The sequence below is a fragment of the Mesoplodon densirostris genome, chromosome 16 (genome assembly GCF_025265405.1).
Source record: "Mesoplodon densirostris isolate mMesDen1 chromosome 16, mMesDen1 primary haplotype, whole genome shotgun sequence".
NCBI classification, from domain to species: Eukaryota; Metazoa; Chordata; class Mammalia; order Artiodactyla; family Ziphiidae; genus Mesoplodon; species Mesoplodon densirostris.
The window spans coordinates 26,679,917-26,699,443 of NC_082676.1; the positions used below are offsets into that span (position 1 = coordinate 26,679,917).

The 19,527-nt window shown below is 55.9% G+C and overlaps 1 protein-coding gene across 1 annotated transcript in view; it reads left to right on the forward strand.

The window, feature by feature from the left end:
- The window catches only part of NOL4L (nucleolar protein 4 like), a 130,786-nt gene that overhangs the window by 49,246 nt on the left and 62,013 nt on the right, over positions 1–19,527 (forward strand). The window contains exons 2-4 of the mRNA XM_060120280.1: positions 2,329–2,484; positions 8,675–8,786; positions 17,888–17,997. Coding sequence (XP_059976263.1) covers positions 2,329–2,484; positions 8,675–8,786; positions 17,888–17,997 — 378 coding nt within the window. The remainder of the gene's footprint in view (positions 1–2,328; positions 2,485–8,674; positions 8,787–17,887; positions 17,998–19,527) is intronic.

The window sequence follows — 19,527 nt, forward strand, 5'->3', positions numbered from 1 at the left end:
CAGTTGTATTTTTTTTTTCTTTTCTTTTCTTTTTGCGGTACGCGGGCCTCTCACTGCTGTGGCCTCTCCCGTTGCGGAGCACAGGCTCCGGACACGCAGGCTCAGCGGCATGTGGGATCTTCCCAGACCGGGGCACAAACCCGTGTCCCCTGCATCGGCAGGCAGACTCTCAACCACTGCACCACCAGGGAAGCCCCCCAGTTGTATTTTCATTCTTAAGTTTCTTTTGTTTGTTTTTGCCAATGTGAACCTCTGGTTAGAAGTGTACTGTAACTGACCTGTCATAATATTTGTCCCGTGCAGCTCTGTCACGGCAGTATTTGAAGATCTCCAAAATGCTGGTAGTTACAAGTCAGCTAATGAATTAGTCACTGATGAGCCCAGGACTTCAGAGGGGGACTTCAGATACCCTCAAGACAGAGATAACAGTAACTTCTGAGAGGGTTTAAGAATAGCAGTCATGGAATTTTACAGCTCATCTCATAAGTGAGGCTCAGGGAGGTTGAAGAGTTTGCCTACAATCTCACAGCAAGCAGGACCAGCAAGCTGCTCTTCCTACACAGGCGCGCGTGTGCGTGCGCGCGCGCACACACACACACACACACACACACACACACCCCACCCAGGTACCTGCTGAGAAGTCCCCATTGCAATGGATGCAGGGCCAGTGAGGTCACCACCCAGGGTCATCACTCGTGGACGCTGCCCACTAGCCCTAGGGTTTGGTCCCTACGTCCCAGATGCCCTTCCTTTCCCACCTGCTCTCGAGTGGGCCACTGGCAAAGAGATAGCCCTGCTATCCTATCATGGCACGTTGAGAAAGTTGCTGGATAAAAGCAAACCCTGCCTGTGCCCAGAGTGTATTGTGAGTGAGTGTCCCATCCAGCGTGCCCTCGATTCTCCTCAGACGACAAAGACCAAAGCCCTGAGCCAGCTCTGACCCTTACCAGCCACCATCCCACAGGCAGGTCCTGACCCTAATGGTCTCCCAGGCTTGTCGCGATGTTCAGCCCTGTCCTGGCTGGGGGAAGCTTGGCAATCGGCAAAGCACTTCTTAATGACAATACTTATCCAGCAGTTTCTGTGGCCAGGCTTGGTGCTAAGTGCCGCACACACATTTCATTTACTCCTCTCAGCAACTCATGGGAAAGATGCTTCTGTTATGCCGATCTTCTAGGTAAAGGACCTGAGGCTCAGAAAAGCAAAATACCTGCTCAGGGTCACACAGCCGCTTAAATGATGGGGCCCCATTGAAACTGGAGAAGTGTGTGTCTAAGCTACCCTGCCCGGCTGCCGCTTATAACCACCCAGTCATTCAGCAGCTGTTTATTGAGCCTACTATGTGCCAGGCATTGTGCTCGGTGCTGGGGAGACAGCTGTGAGCCCCCAGAAGAACACCCCCTTTCCCCCTCCAAAGAGCCAGCATTCTTGAGTGGGATCTTTTGGGGAAGAAGTCTCTTGGAGATTTGTGTTTTGAGCACTTGTAGAGAAGAGCCTGCCTCCTTTTCCCAAATCCCCCCTCCCAAGCACTGCTTGCTTTTCCTCTTTGAAACCCCCAGAGCCCTCCAAGTCTCCACTTCGGGACATGATGGCTGAAAGCCCAGTGTCCCTGAGATCCTGGCATACCTTTTTGGGGCCAGCTGACAGCACTCGTGCCAGCCCAATAAGAGGCTCGGGGGGTCCACGGCCACCCCACTTATGTGGCCCTGCCCCCTCCACGTGGCCTTGTGTCTGTTATTTTCTACCTCTCCACACACACAAAGAGCCCGAGTGCCGTTGCTGGCGCTCAGCTGCTGGAGTGGGGAGGTGGGCAGCGGTGAAAAGCTTTTCTGAAAGGCCAGGGCGAGGCAGGAGTCACCCAGGTGATCCGAGCCGTTTCCCTGGGACCCTAGCCCAAGACCACAGCGAAAGGTTACTGCTAATTGGGGAGCTCTTGATGGGGCCGCATCTATTTAGCACCGCCCCCCTCCCCAGAGACTTCCAGGATGGTCTTGGCACAGTGTGTGATTCGAAAGCTCCCTTCTGAGTCTGGCACAATCTGTCTGAAATTGTGAACATGGTGGCTCTTGGTTTTTTAATTTGTTGTTTTTCTCTGCCCATTGTTTCTGGCAGATTTAGTAGCAGCAGCCACCCTTGACTCTGGAAGCCCCCTCCCTAGGGCCCTCTCAGCAGGCTCCTGTCCCCCAGCCCCCCAGACCTACCATCGGAGGCCTTATGGGGTCACCGAGCAGCGGTGTCCCTGCCCCTGACCCACTGCCCAGCCACAGGGCCCAGCTCTCACCCTGCCATCATCCCTGACACTAACACAGCTTGTCCACCCTGTCGCAGGGGGCAGATGGCCTGTCGGAGCCGGAGGGCATCTCTCTGAAGCGGGTCGCTGTGGTGGAAGATTTCTTTGACATCATCTACTCGATGCATGTGGAGAGCTCAGCGGAGCCAGGCAAAGCCCCCAAGCACGCTGGGCAGAAGAAAACCTACCGAGCGGTGAGATTTCTGTCTCTTTGCCTCTGCTGGCAGCCCCAGGCCTTGGCAGGAGGCCATGGGCTCCGCACATGTTGGGCAGGGGGGTGGGGCAGGGAGCTGAGGCGTGATGAAACAGCCTTTGGGGACCCAGGGGGGCACAGGGCAAGGGCATGGCAGCCAGAGATGGCTCATGGGGTGAGGGGGCGGGCTCTGTGGTCTGAGCACAAAGGAGAAGCAGGTTGAAGGGAGTGAGAGGGAGGGAAGGAGAGGGATGAGGGAAGGAGGAAAGCCCTCCTCTTCCTGGTTTCTGCTTCACTCCATCCCCCCAGCCCCAGCCTGGGGCCGCAGTTGGGGGTGAGGTGGCTAGATAATAATAATCATCAGAGCAAATGCTTCCATGGCATTTACTGTGTGCCAGGCCTGTCCTGAATACTCCCAATGTGTGAATTCATTCAGCCCCCTACGACCCTGTGAAGTCAGTGCTGGAAGTTCCCCAGGGGAAGTCTGAGGACCTGGGCCCCACCCTCTAGGAAAGCACAGTTCGATTTGGGGTGGGGAGGCTGAGAGCAAAACCAAGATACGAGAAACAGAAATGTGTCCAAGACTAGCTTCGAGGGAACAAGAACCCAGGTATGCCTGGTCGTTCAGCAAAGGCCCCTCCAGAGACCAGCTTTCAATGCTAAGCCAGGGGGACTTCATGGAGAAGGTGGCAGGTGAGCTAGCGGTCTGAGCTTTGGGTAGGCAGAGGAGAGCAGAGGCGGCAACCTAGGGTGGGAAGCATCACACATGGGGGCAGTGGAGGGGGTGGTGGCCAGAGCAGGAGGGGCCTGCCTGGGTTCTGGTCCTGCCCCTGCAGTGACCCCCATTGCCGTGGCTCATGCACAGCTCTGAACCACTTGTCTGGCACCCACCACTAAACCAGTAAAGCCAAGCACTTTATGTTCATTCAAGCCTCACAGCAGTCCTGTGACAGAGGTGCTGTGGCCCATTTCACGTTGAGGAAACTGAGACCCAGAGAGTTAGGCTACCGCCCTAAGGTCACACAACACTCTAGTGGCAGTCAGCTCTGTGTTGACTTTCTCTCTGGCTTCCTAGAGACCTGCCCCTCTGTGATGGGGCTACCTCACCCAAAGCGGATGCGAACCCTCCAAGTTCTTTTATAAATAGCCTCGGAGTGCAGCGGAGGTGGCCTGTATAAGTCTATAATTTCCCTATATGGCCTGATTTTTTTGTTTTGTTTTGTTTTTGTGCGGTACGCGGGCCTCTCACTGCTGTGGCCTCTCCCGTTGTGGAGCACAGGCTCCGGATGCGCAGGCTCAGCGGCCATGGCTCACGGGCCCCGCCGCTCCGCTGCATATGGGATCTTCCCGGACCGGGGCATGAACCCGTGTCCCCTGCATCATCTGGCGGACTCTCAACCACTGCGCCACCAGGGAAGCCCCTGACTTTTTTAAAAAAAAAATCCAATAATCTGGTTTGTCCTTGTCCTCAGAAGATGGCCTTTGCTCTAAATGAGTCTTAAGGATGGACCCACATGACAAGGACCTCAGAGAGATGAGCGGTCAGGCTGAGGGAAGCAGGAGATGATTGTACTATCTGCCCCGACCTGTCCTGCTTCTCAGCACTTGTGCGTTGGGCAACGGCTTGTGGGAAGGGAGTTCTGAGGGTATTTCCACCAGAGGGTCATAAATGAAGGGAGGGATACCCGAGCTGGGGCCTGTGTGGGCCCCTTGGTACTGATGCAACCCCGCACACTTTCTCAGCGTTGAATTTGCCTCGCTGGGAGCGGGCACGTACCAGGCTCTGCGCTCAGCACGTCCCCCACACCAGCTCTCTGAGCCATCACAGGATGAAGCAGGTGCTACTGTTACCCCCATTTTACAGATGAGGAGAACGAGGCTCAGAGAGATGATTAAACCTGGCTTGAGGTCATCCAGCTGATGTTCAGAGCCAGGCAGCTGTCCCAGAGCCCACACCCTGACCACCACACATGCCGCCTCTCTACAAACCTCCTATGGCCAGCTAGTGGGGTCCACTGACTTGCTTGTCGAAGTAGACAGTCTTGGACCAACCAGACCTCATGATTTCCCTGGTCCCCTGGGTGCCCAGCCCCAAGTCTCACCCTCAGGCACTTCCTGGGTGTTTACGAAGGCTGGGGTCTTCGAGCTCTGTGCTGCGGAGAGGGCGGGGCTGGCTGCACCCGCCAGGCTCTGCGTCTCTGGGCCAAGCGGACGTCCAGCCCTTGGCTCTGCGCTTCCTGGCTTCTCGTCCATATGCCCGCCGCGTGCCCCACTTCCCGCTGCCCAGCCTGGAGCTGGCACATGACTGGCAGCGAGCCAGCTGGGCTGCGTGCAGAGCTGGAATTTCAGCAGCAGGGCCAAGGCTGAGGGAGCAGGCCAGGCCCTCCTGCAGTGGGTGTGAGGCCAGGGGGGCCGCCGTACCCCCTTCCTCCCCCGTGTGCCTCCTCTCCCTTCCCCCCTCTTCTCCATCTGTCACCCTTCTCATTGCCACCCTTTTCCTTTTGGGGGGATGGGGTGGTGCCCGCATGCTTTTGTCCTCTTTTCACCTGCTCCCATTCTCCTCAACCTAAGCCTGGCTCTTCAGCCCCATCCATGCCTGTGGAAAGAGACCCGCCCCCCCCACCCCCAAGGAAGCTCCGTGCTGATGGGTCCAGAGGGGCACAGCCTGGCGCTGCGGGCTTTGCATCAGGCCCTTAGCAGGGGCGTTTGGACCTGCCTGTGTGTGCTTTACCAAACGTGAATCCTGGGACTGCCTTGCTGTCTCTGGGGACACCTGGGACCTTCCGGATTCTTACAGGCCTGGGGTGCCTGAGGGAGCTGGAGACTGGAAGGGAGATGGGCAGGCTTGTTCAGGGCATTAAAGGAGGCACCTTCTTCAGTGGGAAAAGGACTTTCTAGGGATCAGAGAGGGCAGGTAATGAGCTTTCTGAAACTGGAGGTCTCTGAGCCAGGGGTAGATGGCCATTTACGATGGACAATACAGGGGAGTCCCATCTTGGGCAAGAAGCCCTTGCCTTACTTTGCTTCTGATGCAGCATGACCTGAGGTCCAGAGGATCCCAGGGAGTCTTGCCAAGGCAGGGGTGTGGGTTCTACAAAGTTCCCTGAAGCCACATAGAGGACTGGTCCTTTTTCAAGGGGTGTTTCTGGTGTCTGCACCCATCTGAATTAGGGTGATCCCCTTTGCTTCCTTCCTCTTTCCCAGGGTGCTAGATCGGGTTCTGGAGTCCTGATCTGGCTGCCCAGACCACTTTGGAGTTGGGGCCAGATGTGGTCAGCAGCTGCTCCAGGCCCACCACGTGCTAATCCACCCGCAGGGCAGAAGGAGGATCTTGTAAAGTGGCGCAAATCCCCCCAATTGGCCTCATCTGTCTTTGTTGACCTCTGAGTTGGGGACCGAAAATGGGGCCTTGCAAGTCAGCAACTCTGCAAATAGCTTCTGCTCTCCCTGCCAGCGAAATCTCACTCAGTTTTTACTACTAAGAGAAACGTAAAAGGCAGATTCATGTATGGGTTTCAATGTCCAGGCAGGAGGCCTGAGAGCAAGGCAACAGACAGTCCAGGGCCGCCAAGGGCAGCTGGGTGGGGACAGGGGTCCTGGAGCTTCCCCTCTTAAATGCAACAGCTCCATCTTTATCTGTGTCATGTTTTGAGCTTCAGGATAAGAGTCTATTTCCAGAACACTGTCTGTAGCTCTAAAACTATCTGAAAACCACCATCCTACTGACTAGGGCATCAGCTGGGATGATCCTCCTTGTTTCAACTCATCCTGTGGGTCCTGTGGCCTTGGGCATCTGTGCAGTCAAACAGAAATGGAGGTCCCATTTCTCATGTGGACAAGGCAGGAGCATGAACCAAAAGATGTCCACAGGAGGTTGAAGGCCCCAGTGGGGGAAGGCATCGTCCTCCATTCGGGTCCCTGCAGCAGCGTGGAGCTGGACTCTGCACTTTACTGGCTCCCCGGGGAGCTCTTAGTGAGGCTGCAGACATTCCAGCCACGCAGGGCAGGGCTTCCCTTCCGGGCCCCCTCGGAGAGCTCCAAGGACTTCTTACCCACCTGCCTTTGGTCCAGCCCACCTGCCCATCCATGGGACCCAGGGCCAGAAGGCGTGTGCCCAGTGCACCACCTCCCTGTGGCACTCCGGCCAGCCTTTGCATACTGCTGGGTCCCTGCCAAGGCCGGGAGAGCTGGGGCTGCCACTCCGGCCCCTGGGCAGGACTCTCTCTCGTAACTGTCCCTGTGCCCACAGTGGGCCAGGCGGCAAGCAGGGCCTCTGCCTATGCCACAGGCAGCCCTCAGCAGAGCAGCCCACCCAGGAAGGCTCTCCCTGAGCCCTACAGAAACTCTGTCTCTGCCCAGCGGCCGGTGAGCTCCGGGTAGTAAAGTAGGGCTTCCTTCCCCATGGTGTCACCCTTCCTTTCCCAGCAGACTTCAACCCTCTTCCTCCACGCCCTCACCTCAGCTCTTCTGGGGCCTGACCAGAGAGGCCACACCTCAGGCACCTAGGAGGTCACCTGCTGGCCCAACTGAGCCTTGGCGCTCTGCTTGGCACAGTGGGCATCCTCCCCTCTTGCCCATTGACTCCTGCAGCCGTCAACCCCTCAGCAGGACCCATCCCTCCCAACCCCGCAGGTCCAAGAGGGACCTGCCACCCCTAAGACTGCCAGGCAGCCCCTGGCTGGGGATGAAGATGTCCGCGTGCGTGGCAGGAGAGCCCCCGTGCCTCGGCCCTCACGCCCTCCCATCCACCGGCTCCAATCAGAGAGCAGGGCTTTGCCCTTGTCCCTGACCTCCAGAGGAAGGCAATCAGACAGGGAATTTGGAAGGGAGATAACTCATCAAGGAGACTGCCTGCTCCGCAGAGCATCAAATCAGCTGAGAAATAACCATTGTGTCACCAAAATCAACTCTGCATTTGTAGCCGGCCACCAGGCAGGAGCGGCCCCTGGAGGTCCGCAGGCAGCACAGCCTAAGCCGGTCTTCTGAGAGCCTGGCCGCAGCCGGGGTTGGGGGGGGGCCCTGGCACCCCCCCAACCCCATCCACTCTGCCTCACCCTGCCCTGCTTCCTAGCCACCACAGAGATGGGGCTGGGCACGTGTCCACCCCGCAGGAGCAGACCAGGTGCGTCCTGGAGAGCGGCCCCTCCTACTGTGGGCTGACCAGCACCCTTGGCCAACTTTCCCGGCTGGGCTGCGGCGAGAACGGCGGAATGCTAGGGTGGTGCTGCCCCTTAGTGGAGAGGAGCGGGAGGGCCCGGGCTCTGGGAACCGTGAAAACCAACAACTGGGCGGCCACCGGCCTCAGCCAGGAAACCCGGGTCCAAGAGGTCCCTCTGGCCCCCTCAGGCATCCAAACCAGGACCAGTGGGTTTCCCAAAACCCAGAGCAAGAGGAGAGGACTGAGCTTCTGGGCCCACACCCCGCTCTTCCCCACTCCCCCACCCAGTCTCTTTCTTGTGTCGCCTCCCATCTCTTTCACCTTCCCTCCCACACTGCTTACTCTTTCTCCCGAGCTAGGGGAGGCCCTCTGGAGACAGCTATGGGGCGTGACCTGGAGCTTGGGTTCTAGTCTGGCATTGCTCTAAGGAGCTGTGTGATCTTGAGCGAATTGGTTCACCTCTCTGGGCCTCATAAACTCACCTGGAACGTGGGGGTCCCTAAGAGTCTGTCCAATTTGAAAAATCGGACCGCTTGGCATCAGCCTTTCACAGCTCTCTTGATCTGTGAGTAGATCAAGGAATAGCCTGTAGAGCTTTGGGTTCCGTTTATAGGCCCGGAGCCGGTAGCTTTATAAGTGAGGCTCAGTTTCTTCATCTCGAATTGTGGAAGTTGTCTCCTCCTACCCTAGACCAACGTTTATCAAGTCATTTTTCAGTAGTTGCAATGATATGTTGAGAGGAATATTCCCAACTTATGAGAACATAGGTTAAAGACTAGACGATGTTTCAATGTTTTGCTTTTTTCAATTTTTAAGCTTCTTTAATTTAAAATTTTAAAACTGCTGGTATTCTGCAAAAGTACTGACTCATTTCCATGGCTGAGGCTCTAAGACATCTGCTCCTTGCTCCCCAAATCCCTAACCTTCCTGGCAAAGGCAAAGTGCCTGCCACCAAAGCACAGCCCTTGGTGAACCGGTGACCAAGCCGCCTCCCCATGGATCCACGTAACAGCAAACCTCCTCTCTCCCCCAGATCGCCGAGACCTACGCCTTCCTTCCGCGAGAGGCTGTGACCCGGTTCCTGATGAGCTGCACAGAGTGTCAGAAGAGGATGCACTTTAATTCCAACGGCCTGGAGCCCAAAGGTAGGGGAGGAGGTGGGCGTGCTGGAGGCTCGGGGGAGGCTCTGCGGGGAGGGGCTCTCCCCCAGAAGGGCCTGTCCTTTGCTGGCACGGACAGAAAAGTGCATGGCCAGCAGTTGTCACAATTCCCAGAGGCCAGTGTGGGTCCATGGAGCTACCCAGAGAGCCTCATTTTAGGTTTGTTTTTTTAAAAACTTTTTTTAAATGTCAAGTTTCACTTAAAAACCAATAGCGCATTCCTACTGCCCTTCAAGACTCTCCTCTCCCACCAAGGTTCCAGATGGAAATGGCCACCTCGCCCCATTCCCTAAGCTCTGCAATACTCACCTCCCAGATCTCACCCCAGGCGGTGTGCACGTGGATCTGGTCTCACTGACCCGACTGTACAGTCTCTGAGGACAGGAGCACACCCCCCACCGCGTGCACCCTCCTACCCTATAGCCACCCACCTGCCATTAGCAGGCCTCCCTAAGTATTTGTCCCCTGCCCCCCACCTCCAGTGCACACCCAGGAGATCTGTGCAGATTCGTTAGAATTGAAAGTGCCCAGGGCTTCCCTGGTGGCGCAGTGGTTGGGAGTCCACCTGCCGATGCGGGGGACGCGGGTTCGTGCCCCGGTCCGGGAGGATCCCACATGCTGCGGAGTGGCTGGGTCCGTGAGCCATGGCCGCTGAGCCTGCGCGTCCGGGGCCTGTGCTCCGTGGCGGGAGGGGCCACGGCAGTGAGAGGCCCGCGTACCGCAAAAAAAAAAAAAAAAAGAAAGAAAATGCCCAGAGTACTTGTGATCAGCCGAAGGTGGTCCCTTAGACCCACATCCAAGCTCTCCAGCTCTACCCTGCCCAGTGAGACGCAGCAAGGACCCCCGCTTCAGTCTCCCACAGCCTGTACCTGAACATCCCAGAGGCCTCCAGTAAGTCTGGACCATCTGTTCGCAGGTGGCTTTGGCATAGCGAGACAGGCCGCTATGTTTGGCTGGTATGACTGTAACTCAGCACTGAGAAATGATGCCCCGGTGGGTGACTTATCAGGGCTTCTAGGCATCAGGCCCGCAAAAGTTGCTGAGGTCGGTGGGCATTTGCCTGAGAATGGGAACAGACTCGGAATGAAGGGTGAGCCATTTACTCAGGTGGTGCCCAAGTGGTGTCCACCAAATACGTGGAAAAACCAACAACGAGGCCCGATGACAGCAAAGGAATTGGAGCATGGGTGTCGAGTGAGGTTTTCCTCCTAGTTGGTAGTCCCTGATACGACTTCTGACAGCAGCCACCTCACCAAACCCAGAGGCTTTCCTGTCCTTGGGGGCCATTAGGCCCTGGCCACTTCACTGAGCTCACTGGATGGCCACTAAAGTATGAGGGACAGGAAGTAATCTAGTTAATCCCTCATAAGTGCTGGGTTCCTGGTTTAAGAGCAGGGGCTCCAGGGCCGCACTGGGTGGGTTCAGATCCCAGCTCTGCTGCTCAACAGCCATGTGTTCTGAGCAAGTGACTTCACCTCTCTGAGCCTCAGTTTCCTCATCTGTGAAATGGAGTTAATAATGCACCTACCTGGTGGCGGGGGGGCAGGGTTCTGATGAAATCTGAGAGTTAATCCCTGTACCTGGCACAGGGCTACCATGCAGGAGGAGTGAGCCATGGCTGTGGCAGTTATTGTGATAACATGTGGGGCCTGAGTGAGGCCCCTGCCCCACGTGGCCTGGCCCCCACTGAGCAGCTGCAACCCCTGCACCAAGACAGCACTTGGTACCTGCCAATGGGCCAGGAGGCTTTCCCTGCTGCATTCCCCACCCTGCCTGGGTCTGGGTCCCAGGGACGCGGGCCCTGGTGGTGGCCGCTTGGTCCCTGCCCGCCCGTCCGCCTGTCCCCTCCAGCGCTGGCCTAATCGTTTCCATAGCAACTGGCAGAGTCAGACACAGAACCTGGGGGAAACAGAGGCAGGCCAAGAGGGGCTGTGTTTGTGGGCTGCTCTGGGGCGTCTGCAGGCTCTATTCTGCTCCCTTCTCCATGCTGGTGGGGAGGACAAGCCTCACCTCCCCGACTCCCCAGTCGAGGCAGCGAGGTCTCCAGGGCTACAGCTCCACTCCTCCTCATCTGAGGAGGATGCCGAGCACAGCAGCAGCTTGCTGCTTCTCCTGCTGCCACCGTGCCCCCACCCCCGGGGGAGGGAGGGGGGACCAAGGGAGGTGGAGAGGCAGAGAGCACACGCGCCAGCTTCGTGGGTTCTGGGCTGGAGCCTCTCTGTCCAGGGGCTCACTCCAGCAAGACAGAGGGCAGTCAGAGTAAGGCTGCGCCGTGCCCATCCTTGCCTGTCCTCGGGCAGAACGCCACTTCCCTGTCCCCAGGGGTGGAGCTTCCCGCGCAGGGAGAGGAGGAGGTGCTGAGGGCGCAGGAGACTGCGTGGCTTCAGTGTCTCAGGACGTGGGCTTGGGGCCTGGGAGGCCTGGGTGTGCCGCCCTGCTCCCTGCTGTGTGTCCCTCAGCAGGTTCAGGGACCTCTCTGAACATCAACTGCTCATAACAGCTCCTATGATCCTGGGAGGGCTCTGTCCATGTTTACAGCTAAGGAAAGGAGGCACAGAGAGGTGGAAGGGTGAAATCACTTGTCCGAGGTCCCCAGAAGGCAGAAGAACTTACCTTCCCATCAACAAATGGGAGTAATGCTTCCCTCTCTTTTTTTTTTTTGTCCACGCAACGCAGCTTGCAGGATCTTAGTTCCCCGACCAGGGACTGAACCCAGATCCATGGCAGTGAAAGCCCAAGTCCTAAACACTGGACCACCAGGGAATTCCCCCATCTCAGGGTTTTCATGAGGATGCAATTGAATTAAACGAGCCCATTCTGCCAGGCGCCTGATGTAGTGGGTGCCTAGGGAGCATCAGCCTCTCCCCCACCCTACCCCCATGTTGTTGTACCACCCAGGCACAAGACTGCCAATGTCCAGGTGTCCCACGGGGAGATGCACGGTCAGTCACCCACCCAGGTGAGCACCCTGGGTCCACAACCTGGCCGCTGGGCAAAAGGGAAGGGTTTGGTTTCTGGAGGCTGCCAGTGGAGAGCCTTAGAGGCTGAAAGGCTCCCGTGTTTGCTTGCTGGCCAGAGGCAGTAGCGCCTGGACCACCCTCACCAGCTGGCAGGTTCTCCCTTCTCCTGCCCCAGCTGAGAGCCTGGAGATCCTGTCTCCGCCTGCCATGCTGGCCTCTCTGGATGTGGTCAGCTGCTCCGACCGCTCTTTCATAGGCACCCCTGCTCTGCCAGCCTTCCCTCCTCCCTCGCCCGCCCTCCGGGAAATCAGAGCCTGCCCCAAGGCCCAGAGGCAGGCCCCAGGTTCCTGTCCCAGGAAGGTGGGGCCAGAGGGGGCCAGGGAACAGGATGGAGACTTCTCGAGGGGCTGCTGGGAGGACGCCTCGCTTCCTGGCCTCATGTTATAAAGAAAGAAAGGAAGCAAAGCAGCCTCCCCTGCTCGGTGGTTTGTCCCGGCACGGGGGCGGGGTGGGGGGGTGGGGGGCTGGACAGTCCTGTGCCCTCCCCCAGCGCCAGAAGCACGAACAAAGGAGGCTGCCGAGGATCAGGAAGTCCGAGGATGGGAGATTCCAGGGCCTGCCGGCTCCACTTTCCTCTTCCACCAGCCCCTGAGTCTGGACTGGAGGAGGCAGAGATGAGAACTGGGTGTGCCCTGGGCCCAGCTCTGGCTGCAGGGGTGAGGGGCCTCGGGAGCACGTTTCACGTTTCTTTGATGTGATGGAATACTGTTTGCATGGCTGCAGACTAGGAGTTAGCAGCGGGCAACGCCGCCAGTCGCCTACCGAAGGGTCCCTTCCTCAGCGAGAGCCATCCACTCAGGTGGCAGCGCCTTTGCAGCCGGGCCCAGATTCCTCTGTGGTTTCCAACCCCCTCCCTGCCTGGCCCCTCCAGACACCCCCCCTTCCTGTCCTGCCCCATGTGACCCCATCCCGGCTCATTCCTCTGCCCCTGAAGTCTCTCCTGTGCTGGCCTGTCCTCTCCCGGCTCTCATACTCACTCGCTATACGACCTGGGGAGGTCGCGTAGCCTCCCCACGTGTGGTTGCCTCATCTGTAAAGTGGGGTCATTAACACGAGCACCCACCGCACGGAGTCCTTGGGAGCTCCACGCAGGAGGGTCTGCGTGGCGCTCTGGCAGGACTCAGTGGCTGTCATCTGTGTGATTGAACGGAAGTCCTGTTGAGATCCCCTCTCCACAAGGCTGCCTGGAGCTACTTCACAGCCCTGTGAGCTCTTCCTCCTTGGAGCGCTAATGGACTCACCATCAGTCCCGCCCTGCTGAGCACAGACACCGTCCCTACGCCCTTCCCCCCACCGTCCCCACCCTGAATGCACACACATCAGTGCTCCTTGAAGACTTGCTGACCTATTGATTCGCTTCCCTGGGAGAGAGGCTTTTTCATCTGAGCCAGCCCCAGGCCTGGCTTCTCTAGTTCCAAATCTGAGCCCCATGGCAGGCTGGCCGCCCTCGAGGCTCCTCTGTGCCAGGCCTTCGTCATGCACACGTCCTTCAACCCCCAGCTCTGACCCCGAGAGGTCTCACCCCGGCATCCAGAAGCTACAGATGTCTCCGGACGGAGGAGTTCTTCCATGCTGTAGGGGGAAACTCATGAGAATTGCCACCTTGTGTTCCACCTGGAGGATCCGGGCCACCACCTCAGCTGGAATTTGCATTGATTGGCAAATGTCCCTGGAGCCCAGCTGTGATCAGCTCTCGGCTTGGCCCTGGGAGAACCTCTACATCGCTGGTTATTTTCAAGGCCTGTAAAACTAGGACTAGTGCTTGGGCTGGTGTCAGTTTTTCTTGGCAAAAAGATGTCGAAACATTTCTTTGTGTGGTTCCTCTGCTTCTCTCACCAGCCACCTACTGGGTTATTTCAGCTCCGTGGCCCTTCCTCGCTCCTAACTCACCCGTGGTGTCAGGTTACTTGTAGTGGCTCAGGCGTGGCCACTGTATTTGTTGACCACAGCGGGGACCTGGCCTGCCCATCAGAGCTCAGGGAAGCCACTTCTTCCTTGTTCGTGTGTCCACTTTAGCTCATCCCCTATTCCCCCACGAGCACTGGACTCCATGGAGCCCCCACTGGCCCTGCTCCTTAGCTCTTTCCTTGTAAGCTGTTCATCTTCATGTGTGGCACCTGCCACCCCCGGAACCATTTGGCTTCCCACTGCCAAAAACCCTGCCTGCCTGTCTTCTTGCTGTGGTGTGGCCGAGCTCTGGCCTCCCACAGCCAACTCCCTGGCATGTTCCCTCACCTGGAATGTGTCCCGCCCACCAAGGTCCCGCCTCCCCGACAGAACCCTCACTTCTGGAACTGCAGATGCAAGCATTTCACTGCACACCGATCTCGGATGGATTCGTGTGTGTGCCCGGGATGTCCCTGCGTCCCCAGACGAAGGCATCCGGCCTCCTCTTCCCGAGCTCTCCTGGCTCACCTCCGGGTACTGGAAGCAGTTTCTGATCTGTGGACCTGCTGTGGAGAGAACAGGCCAAGGAAGACCCCTTCTCCCGCCCCCCAAGAGTGCCTTCCCAGCCATTGTGGTTTTTCTCCTAAACCTAGCTATACCTGGCTTTTTTAAAGTTACCTTTTTGTAAGTAGTCATGGCTTTCAGGCAGGACACGGGTGACCATCAGTGAAGGAGCACAGTGTCCGGCCTCCATGGACAACAAAACACAGAGCGTCGCCATGGCAGCTGGTGAAGTCTTCATTTGAGTCTCTGACCGGCGACCCTGAGGGTGGGGGTCCCTTCTCACCTACTATGTTGTCTAACAGCTTTTCAGCAGACAACCACGTCTTGGAGGAAATGAAATGGAAATGGCAGAATCCTCCATCTGAAGACCCACAACAGGAACCACGGCTCTTTTGAGTGACATCATCTCAATGTGGCTGCAATGTCTGCCTCACATATTGTATCCAACCTCATGGAGCTGCGGAGGCCAGGTCCCAACACGCCCCTGGGTTGAAAGAGGTCACGTCTGGGTTGGTGGTGGGGCGGCAAGAAGAAGAGGACCCAAGGTCACAAAAATGCATTTTAGTTTCCCCACAGCACCGGGCGTCTGTGCCAGAGGGGCCAGTGTGCACTGGTGTTAGAGAACCCCTCTGCCACAGACCAAGAGGAAATCCCTTAATAAAAAGAAAGGTTTGGTCCATTCCAAGCCAGTTTCTGAGACATTTTATTAGTGACATTTACCTCCTCCTGGACAAACAGAAATTCTGCGTAAGACAACATAGCTTTAAAAAGCAAAACAAGGAATTCCCTGGTGATTCAGTGGTTAGGACTCACCGCTTTCACTGAGGGGGACTGGGTTTGATCCCTGGTCAGGGAGCTAAAACCCCACAAGTCGCATGGCGCGGCCCAAAGGGAAAAAAAAAGAAAGCAAAACAAAGCTCTGCATTTTTATGAAACTTGATAAGAAATGTTATTCAAGCTGTACAGTCACCAGAAGGACACCACCCCAAGACGCATGGACCCTGTATTCTACAGGGCTGTTTCTATCTGCACCAAGTAGGAACTGCCTGGTGCCCTTTGGGTAGTTTCTCCCCCTTGTTTGCAGGGGCCTTTTTTCTTACTTTGTGTGTGTGTGTGTGTGTGTGTGTGTACATCCTTATTGGTTTTTTTTTCAATACACCTTTATTGGTTTTTTTTAATACATCTTTATTGGGGTGTTTTTTGCCTTTTTTCTTTTTTGTGACAAAATATTTACAATACAAAACGTGCCATTTTAATAATTTTTAAGTGTACAACTCAGTGTTAGTTACAGTCACACCACTGGGCAATCATCACCGCTGTCTGTTTCCAAAACTTTTTCATCACGCCAAACAGAAACTGTGGACCCGTGAAGCAGTAACTTCCCATTCCCAGACACTCGTCCCTGGTAACCTCTCTTCTACTTTCTTTCTTTTTTTAAAATTAATTAATTAATTTCTTTTGGCTGCATTGTGTCTTCATTGCTGCGAACTGGCTTTCTCTAGTTGTGGCAAGCGGGGACTACTCTTTGTTGCGGTGCACGGGCTTCTCATTGCGGTGGCTTCTCTTGTTGTGGAGCACGGGCTCTAGGCACATGGGCTTCAGTAGTTGTGGCACGTGGGCTCAGTAGTTGTGGCTCGCGGGCTCAGTAGTTGTGGCTCGCGGGCTCTAGAGTACAAGCTCAGTAATTGTGGCCCAGGCTTAGTTGCTCTGCGGCATGTGGGATCTTCCTGGACCAGGGATCGAACCCGTGTCCCCTGCATTGGCAGGCGGATTCTCAACCACTGCGCCACCAGGGAAGCCCTCTTCTACTTTCTGTCTCTGTGAATGTGCCTGTTCTAGATGTTCCATCCACGAGGAATCACACAGTATTTGTCCTGTGGTGTCTGGCTTCTCTCCCTCAGCAGAGCGTTTTCAAGGTTGCAGGGGCCTGTCTGGCCTGGGCTCTGGCTCTGGAGTGGCAGATTCTGCAAATCTCTGCCTCTCTCCACCTCAGCCCTGTCACCCGCTCCCGTCCAGCGCATCTCCTGGGCACGGTGCTTGTGGTGACGTGCAGGCTTTGGTCCGTCCGGAAGTCGTTCCCGCTTCTCGCACCACTCAAACCCCAGCCCGTGAACAGAACTAGGCACCAGGGGGGGACATGGGTCAAAGGCCTGGCACCCTTGGAGACAGGGGGAAGAGGCAACCAGAGAACAGGTAACCAAGACTATTCCCTGGACGGAGGGTGAAGCCAGGTCAAGCGACTAAGTGACGAAATGAGGCCCCACTTCGTGTGACGGGTCCCAGCAGGTGACTCCAGGGTTTCGAGCTTGGTCACAGCAGGAGACATCTGAAGGGGAAGCTGGACTGGAGAGAGACGTGACGGGCTCCATCGAATCATGCTTCTCGTCTTCTTGACTTATTCCTGTGCCATTGCAATCTCTCCTAAACGGCACCCACAGTGGCACCCAAGATGCAGAACACAATGGCTGGGCAGTGTCCACTGCAGGAGCCTTTGCAGAAGGCAGCATGGCCAGACATTTCAAGAGTTTCCGAGTATTCCTACCCTTTGACCCACAAATTCCATGTCTTGGAGTCTGGTCTAAAAAGGAAACGATCATAAATACAGACCAATATTCCTGCACAAAGATGTTCCCTGCAGTGTTTATAGTAACCCCCAATAGCAAACAGCCTAAGTAATCAATCATAAAGGAATGACTTAAGGAAAATATGATAAAATAGTACAGGGCTATAAAAATTATATTTGCAAAGCAAAACGAGATTTTTGATGGTGGGGGAAATGCCTATGAGAAAATGTTAAGCAAAAAAAAAATTTTTAAGCAGACTGTAATTCTCTGTATGCATTGTGATATCAAGTATGTAAAAAAGAGAAATCACAGGGAAAAAATAAACAAGCATATGCCAAGCTCCTTGGTGCAATTATGGTTTTTAAAATTTTACTTTCCACACTTTGCAAATGCTCTACAAAAGGGATATGAGTTACTTTGATGTTCAGGACAAGAAAGCAATAAATGGGAGGAACAATGCTCCTCTCTGTGTGATGAAAGAGGAACTAGAATTTGGGCATACTGGAGGCCTGGCCCAGACCTGCGAGCGATGTGGTCCCTGATGGTGCTTTGTGGGGGATACCGTGGGGGGTGGGGGATGGGGTGGGACAGTGTGGCACGTGAGCTGGCTTAGGCTGGCGTTGGAAACTTAAATGACTTCAGGGGCCTGGCAGGCATCATCGTTGAGTGAAAGTGTACAGTGCAATAGGGAGCGGTGGGGACTGTGGCAAAATGGAGCCCTCACACCCTGTCTAAAATGAGCGGCTGCTGCTCAGCTGCAGTGGGTGTCTGCCACGTGGGAGTGAGGGCCCTGTGCGGCCAGACCTTCCATTTCTCAAAGGAGTCAGAAATCCCTGGTTTTCAAAGGTGAACTCTCTCACTAAACATTGGCACTTAAGGGTCATGCAGTCCACGTCCACGGGCCAGGCACGGCGGGCGAGCCCCCAGTCAGCGATCTCCGGCCTCCCCTCCCTCCTCCTCAGTCCCTGTGTTGGGTCCCCCACGTGGGTGCCAGGCTGCTGGTGGCCCACGGCACAGGCTGAAAGGGGCTTCCTTTTCTTCTTTCTGCCAGAAAACGAGCCTCCCTCTCCTCTGGTCTCCGGGATTATCGATTACAACATGCCCCTCACCTCTACGTACCTGAAGCAGATGAAGTTGCGCGTGATGAATTCCCAGGAGCAGGTAAGGCGTCTGCCCCCCTCACGCCCCCACTGGAGGCGCCCTGACTTGCCTGGATGTGGTTGATCCTTTCCTAGACATAGGGCCACAGCCTGTGTAAACACACTGGAAATCAAAGAGGCCCTTATCTGGTTATCTGGGCCATGCAGTCCAGGCTGAGAGGGGAGGGAAGGAATGTGTTCCTAGTTAGAGGGTCTGCCGGGTCTTCAGTGAAACTTTTCTTCAGGGCAGGGGCGAGGAAGGGGGTGGGTAAGAGCTGCCCACCTTGGCTCTTGGGTTGTTCTCTCTCTGCTCTGCCCTTTGTCTGCTACATCACTCGGCTCCTTTCCCCCGAGAGAGGGGGGGGCCCTTGCTGCCTGCCTGTGGCTTCTGTCACCCTTGGGGCCCAGACAGGCCAGGAAGATGGGCCTTAGAGGGTGGCCTGGGTGACATAAGGCCCTGGGTTCCCCCTCCCCGGCTGTCCAAGACTCCCCAGCTGTGGATTGCCCAGGGCTGTCAGGCACCATGGAAACAGGTTATGAAAAGAAAACCCCTCCTGCCTGCCTCTCTGCACAGCCCACCTTCTAGCCCTTTGCAAGGCAAGTAGCCTGACTGTCTTTCAGAGAAGGACTAGGTGAGTGCCACCCCCTCCCTCCGCCACTGCCCCCAAAACTGGAGTAATAATGTCTTAACCTCTCGCTTCAAGTTTTTTCATCTGTTGTGACATATGAACCTACTGTATCTTTGAGGCCTGCCAAGGGGAATGGGTTCTTTCTCCTCCGTTGAAAGTCTGACTTCCAGCCCTGGGTGCATTCCGTCCTGAGTACGGCTGGTCTCCTTGACAACCTGAGCCTGTGTCCGCCCAGGGGGTTATGGCTCTGCAGTCAGCTCAGGACGTGCTCAGGTGGCATCTGGGGCTGTGGCACCCAGTTTGAGGATCTGAGCTGGTTGGCTTGAGTTCTGCACTCCCCTGAGGAGGAGGCATGGTGTGCCCTCCCATCCTTACAGCCTCCAAAGGTCAAATGAAGTAAGCTTTGCTCTGGGTAGTAGAGCTGTCTGCATTTCTTGTGTCGTTTCATCTGAGATGGTCTATCCTATGATGGTTGCATCCCTAAGAAACTTCATGTACTCATAAACGATGTCAGTGGGGAAAATGGTGTTGGGTTTTCAACTCACAATGGCAAAGTTGTTTTTGTGCAGGAATGCCAGTTATAAGGGTGTTGCTTTTGTTAATAGTTATAAAATCTAAACACCACCACGCAGGGTGAAGAGCAGAGGCACCCGAACAGCCAAAGAGCCAGAGTACAGCCCCATGGCTCTTTCTTTTCTACAAAATGGCGCTCCATCCAGCTCACCCCCAGAACCAGTAGTGGTCAGTGTAGCCCACTCTGTGATCCCTCATTAATGGATTCTGTTATGTTTCATTTGGTATACAAATTCCTACTGTCTGTGGGGCATTAAGACTGTAGGTTAGGTACATTAGCAAGGATTCAGTCATTCGACAAATATTTATGAAGCCCCACTCCATGAGCCAGGCTCTGGGGATGAGCAAAG